This window comes from Andrographis paniculata, unplaced genomic scaffold (assembly GCF_009805555.1).
Source record: "Andrographis paniculata isolate CXL003 unplaced genomic scaffold, ASM980555v1 Contig32END, whole genome shotgun sequence".
Classification (NCBI taxonomy): domain Eukaryota; kingdom Viridiplantae; phylum Streptophyta; class Magnoliopsida; order Lamiales; family Acanthaceae; genus Andrographis; species Andrographis paniculata.
In genome coordinates this window covers 2,775,864-2,781,863 of record NW_026137565.1, presented here as the reverse complement: position 1 = coordinate 2,781,863, position 6,000 = coordinate 2,775,864, and the positions used below count along the sequence as shown (strand labels likewise).

General features: G+C 43.0%; 1 protein-coding gene across 1 annotated transcript; it reads right to left on the bottom strand.

Moving 5' to 3' along the window:
* Positions 1–3,043: 3,043 nt before the first annotated feature.
* On the bottom strand, positions 3,044–3,839 carry LOC127247361 (uncharacterized). Its single transcript, XM_051269194.1, has 2 exons — positions 3,117–3,839; positions 3,044–3,073 (listed from the first exon to the last, which is right to left on the bottom strand). The coding sequence occupies exons 1-2, from the start codon at positions 3,837–3,839 to the stop codon at positions 3,044–3,046; spliced, it is 753 nt and encodes a 250-aa protein (XP_051125151.1).
* Between the last annotated feature and the right edge of the window lie 2,161 nt (positions 3,840–6,000).

Below are 6,000 nucleotides of genomic sequence, written 5' to 3'. Positions count from 1 at the left end.
GATGCAATCTTAGTGACAGCTATGTCTCCTCGCTTTACGATGTCTCGTATGATGTGGTACTTCCTTTCTATGTGTTTACTTGCTTTATGAGCTCTAGGTTCTTTTGAGTTTGCCACTGCACCAGCGTTATCACAATAAATGATTACACGCTCAGGCATACTCTCAGACACCCCTAAGTCATACAAGAAGCTCCTGAGCCATACAGCCTCTTTTGCTGCTTCAGAAGCAGCAACATACTCGGCTTCCATGGTAGAATCTGCGATGCATTTCTGCTTTACGCTTCTCCATGAAATAGCTCCGCCTCCCAAGGTAAACGCATAACCCGAGGTTGACTTTCTCTCATCTCGATCACCTTGAAAATCTGAATCAGTGTAACCCAAAGGAACTAGATTGTCAGACTGGTAAACCAAACTATAATCTCGAGTTCTTTTCAGATACTTGAGAATATGTTTTACCGCAATCCAGTGTCCTTGACCAGGTTTGGACTGATACCTAGCTACCATGCCAACAGCATAGCAGATATCAGGCCTCGTGCACAGCATGGCATACATGAGACTTCCTACAGCCGAAGCATAAGGAATGTTAGCCATCTCATCTATCTCCTTTTGTGTTTTAGGACACATATCCTGAGATAGAGCAACTCCATGTCTGAAAGGTAAGAATCCTTTCTTGGAGTTCTGCATGCTGAAACGGGCAAGCACAGTATCAATGTAGGCGGCTTGAGATAAGCACAACATTCTTTTCTTCCGATCACGAGTGACCTTCATACCAAGAATGTACGATGCATCTCCCATGTCCTTCATTTGAAACTGTTCAGAAAGCCATACCTTTACGTCTAATAATATCTTGACATTGTTTCCAATGAGAAGAATATCATCTACGTATAGTATCAAGAATACCACTACGTTTCCGTTGCACCTCTTGTACACACAACTTTCACTTGGACATTGCTCAAATCCAAAGGATTTGATCACCTCATCAAAGCGAATATTCCAAGATCTGGAAGCTTGTTTAAGTCCATAAAGAGACTTCTTTAGCTTCCAGACTTGATGCTCTTGGCCTTTCTTCACATAACCCTCAGGTTGCTGCATATAGATGTCCTCATCCAGATTCCCGTTAAGGAATGCTGTCTTGACATCCATTTGCCAAACCTCATAGTCCATGTGACTTGCTATGGATAAGAGTATCCGAATTGACTTTAGCATGGCTACTGGTGAAAAGGTTTCATCATAATCGATGCCCTCTTTCTGGGTAAAACCTTTTGCAACCAACTGTGCCTTGAAGGTAGTAACCTTCCCGTCAGGTCCTCTCTTACGCCTAAAGACCCATTTGCTCCCAATGGCTTTCTTGCCTTTGGGAAGGTCTTTGAGGTCATAGACCTCCATAGCATGCATGGATTCTATTTCTGAATCCATGGCCTTATGCCAAGAATCTGCATCAACATCTTGGATTGCCTCTTTATAGGTACAGGGATCAGGTTCTTGTTCATCACTAGGGACTGAATCCGAGGACTCTCCCACTAACAAGAAACGACTGGGTAATCGAGTTACCCTCCCACTACGCCGAGGCAAATCATGTGTGGTGACATAAGGATCAACACGCTGTGCAGTTTGTTGTGGTATATCTTCTTGTACACTTGGTACTTGATTGTCTCCCCTTAATTCGTAAAGAATAATTTCACTTGGGGTCTTATGCTCATGCATATAGTCTTCTTCTAAAAACCTGGCATTGGTGCTCACCACTACCTTCTGGTCTTTAGGACTATAAAAACAACCTCCTCGTGTTCCTTTAGGGTATCCTACAAATAGCCGTACTTCCGTCCTAGATGCCAACTTATCAGCTTCCTTGTCCAACACGTGTGCTGGACAGCCCCAAATCCGAATGTGGTTCATGCTGGGCTTTCGCCCGGACCACAATTCTATTGGGGTTTCAGGAACTGATTTGGAAGGCACATAATTCAGGATGTACGCTGCTGTTTCCAAGGCATATCCCCAAAACGAGATGGGTAGAGAAGCATAACTCATCATTGACCTCACCATTTCTAAAAGAGTCCTATTCCTCCTCTCTGCCACGCCATTCTGTTGCGGAGTACCAGGCGCAGTCAACTGGGATGTAATCCCATTCTCTAACAAATATTGCCTAAATTCAGCGCTAAGGTATTCGCCACCACGATCAGACCGTAATGACTTGATACTTTTACCTTGACGGTTCTCCGCTTCTGCCTTGAATTCTCTGAACTTGTCAAAGCATTCAGACTTGCGGCGCATCAAGTAAATGTATCCATATTTTGAGTAGTCATCTGTGAAAGTCACAAAATACTCAAAACCACCCCTAGCTTGAATTGACATAGGCCCACATACATCAGAGTGAATCAATTCTAACACTTCATTAGCCCTATTTCCCTTGGCCTTAAAAGACCTGGAGGTCATCTTGCCTTCCAAGCAGGACTCGCAGACTGAGAATGGTTCCACTTGTAGAGAGTCCAAGAAACCACTGCTCACTAGTCTTTGGATCCTCCTAAGGTTGACATGACCCAATCTAAGGTGCCAAAGATATGTTTGATTCGATTTAGAAGATTGTTTTCTTTTTAATGATGAAGATGCATGAACTTGAGTATTGGTTTCAGTTTGATGCGCACTAGTAATAGTATAAAGATTGTTTTCCAATGTGCCAGAACAGATAACAACTTTGTTTCTCATAATAAAAACGCTTTTATTAAAAACAACTGAATATCCATCCACAAAAAGTTTCGAAACTGAAATTAAATTCTTTCTAAAACTTGGCACATACAAAACGTTCTTTAAAACTAAAACTGAATCAGAAAAAGATAAATGCACATCTCCCACTGCAACCGCTGCCACTCTGGTTGCATCTCCCAAGCTTATGATAATCTCGCCCTCACTCAGCTGCCTTAGTGGCAGGAACCCCTGCATTGTACAACAAACATGATCAGTGGCTCCTGTATCTACTACCCAAATACTGGTAGAACTAGCCGCGAAACATGTTTCAACAAGCAAAGTAGAAGACGTACCATCTTTGCCCTTCAGAAGGGGACAATCAGCTTTCCAATGTCCTGTCTTGCTGCATTTAAAGCACTTCCCCTTTGGCTTCTTCACGCCACCAGAAGGCGCGACCGACTTGCTCCCACTATTTGCAGCACCCTTTTTCTTGGCAGGCTTTTTCTTCTTCCCGCCTTTCGACGAAGAAGGTCCAGACTGCGCAGAAAACAGCGCCTGTGGAGTCCTACCCATGAGTCCCTCCGCTGCAACCAAATCCACAAGAAGCTCGGCTAAAGTATAGTCCTTCTTGGTCAGGATTGTGTTGAGACGGAAATTCTCGTAGGACTTAGGGAGTGAGTGCAGGATCATATCGATCTTGGTGTCAGCATCGATTTGACCCCCGAGCAGCTCTATCTCATTCAGATTTTCCATCATCTTGAGAACATGCTCACGCACAGAAGTTCCCTCTGGCATGGAGGAAGTCATAATCTTCCTCATTGCCTCAAATCTAGCAGCCCTATCTGTCTCACCAAAGAGCTCCTTGAGGCTCAACATCATGTCAGCAGCAGTAGGCAACTTTTCAACCTGCAATTGCAACATATTGGTTATTGACGCCAATATGTAGCAACGGCTCATTTGATCAGCCCTATGCCACTTCCGATGAGCCTCCCTTTCCTCTTCAGTAGATTCCTCAGTTAAGTCTGCTGGAGCAGGGGTGCTTAGGACGAATTTATAGTCATCCGCAGCAAGGACAATGTCCAGATTTCGTTTCCAGTCCAAATAATTCGGACCAACGAGTTTGTTTTGATTGAGAACAGTCATAAGTGGATTGAACGACATTTTGATAACTGAAATAAACAAACAGAAACATGCAAACACGTAAGCAGTAATTCACATTAACACATAAGCATAAAATCATGGGAAAACCTCAAAAACCACGAGATTATACATATCACGACAGCTCAGTAAATCGCACATGCAAGCCATGTTATGACGGACGTTTACACATGCATTCACCAAACAGGCAGCTAGCCTATAATTTCATTATCTCATCAACTTATCCTTATGACGAATGAAATTAATTGCCGATACTTTAGAACTGGCCATGTGAATTAAAACAGGGACTCCGTTGGGGGGTTATATTTAAAATCCACATCTAAGTAATGACCATAATTTAACGCCAAGGACAACTATTTACAGTTAATATGCAACCGAAGGGCAGTCATATTTAATGCAAATAATCTCCTACAGTTATCACGAATTAATTTATCTAGTAAACTTATGAGTGACATATCCGTTAGGGAGGAGACCCCATGGATCCCACGTATGCCACACACTTTACTTAAAATTAAATCACTTTAATTGAAATCTTATCTAGTAAACTTGTGCATGTTAATATCCGTTAGGGAGGAGACCCCATGGATCCCGCGTATAACAAACACTTTACTTAAAGATCAATTATGGAGGCCCATGAATTAATAATAATTCAACTTAAATACTTAGTCATTTAAACTTTAAGGTTTTGACAGCATGCATAGAATAATTAAATTCCTAGCATGCTCCTAACATGCAAATCACGTAAGCCCTAGCATGCTTCTAGAAAATTAATTCCGCAAATCTAGTACATGATTCCTAACATGCTTGTAAATTTAAATCATGCCTGTCACATAATCATGCATATCACATAATACTTTGACAAGCATTAATTTAAATACATCCACAAAGCAATAAAAGGCAGAAAATTAAAAGCACACCCACGCAGCCCTTAAAACCCTAACCAATAGCCTAAGACAACTATTACAGGATTAAAAGGGGCGCGACAGATGCTAGACATCGGCCTCTCACGCGATGGAAAAACTGGAACCGGGCCGCATCGGGAAGAAGTCGCGAAAACTTCGTGAAGACGATCGAATTTGGCTGCGGCATTCGCCGTTACGGCGTAGCTGTAATTCGTGTAGATCTCGTCCTCCCGTTTCCGAAAAGGTATCATGGGCTGAAAACGGACAACCGAGGCAAAAGTTATGGCCAAAACAGTTTCAGCCGACGGAAACCCTAGATTTTCGGCCCAAAAGCCGAAAACCTAATTTCCATCACCAAAAATTGTTTCTTGGCCGTCACTACAAGCCTCATGTCCGCCCTTACCTCCAGCGCCACCTCTGCTTCGCTGCCCCACTGCGTTCGTGGCTGTTCTGCTTATGCGAACTGCTTCCAAATCGCCTCCTTTTTCATGTCTTTTTCAGAATTACGCAGTATAACTCAAACAACATGAAAAGCCCTACATACATGGATCTATATACAAAACCGCCTATCTACCCACACTTATTATCTGGTGGGAAAAACGATTACAACAAAACCAAAAGGGCTGCGAAGGGAAACAACATACACGCACAAAAAAAATATTCATTCCATACATTACATGCGAAAACGATAAAGACAATACCAACTACACGTTTTCTGGCAGAGCCAACAATCCACGAAACCTTGCTCTGATACCAATTGTAGGAACACGCCGGTGAGGGCTGTTCATTCCCACGGATCGTTGTTGGATGCCAACGCGTACATACATGGTATAAAACGATCCTAAGCATGCTCCTATAAGAATGAACTAGAGATGTACCCTTTTTGGAACCACCAACAGCAATCACGAACAGGTTGATTCCGCTAGAGACCTTCCAGACTGTTCCCGAACCCCGCTCGAACACCGGATGGGCGGCGATCTATCAAACGGAGGGAGACGAATTTTGCTCTTCGTGAAACCCTAGAGCTGACGGCTTGCACCTGTGGTTTTCGCCTCCTTTTGAAAAACCGTCCCTAGGGTTTGACAAAGACCGCATATTAATAAGTCTCCCAACAGGTAATTGGGCCAGACCGGGGATCTTTAGAAGGTGTTGGGCTCGGGCTCCCTTATAGATCCAAATCTCTATATTCAGCCCTGAATATAATTCGAATCATAAAATATTAATTCATTCCATTAAAGAATTAATATTGCACTCCCAGCCCA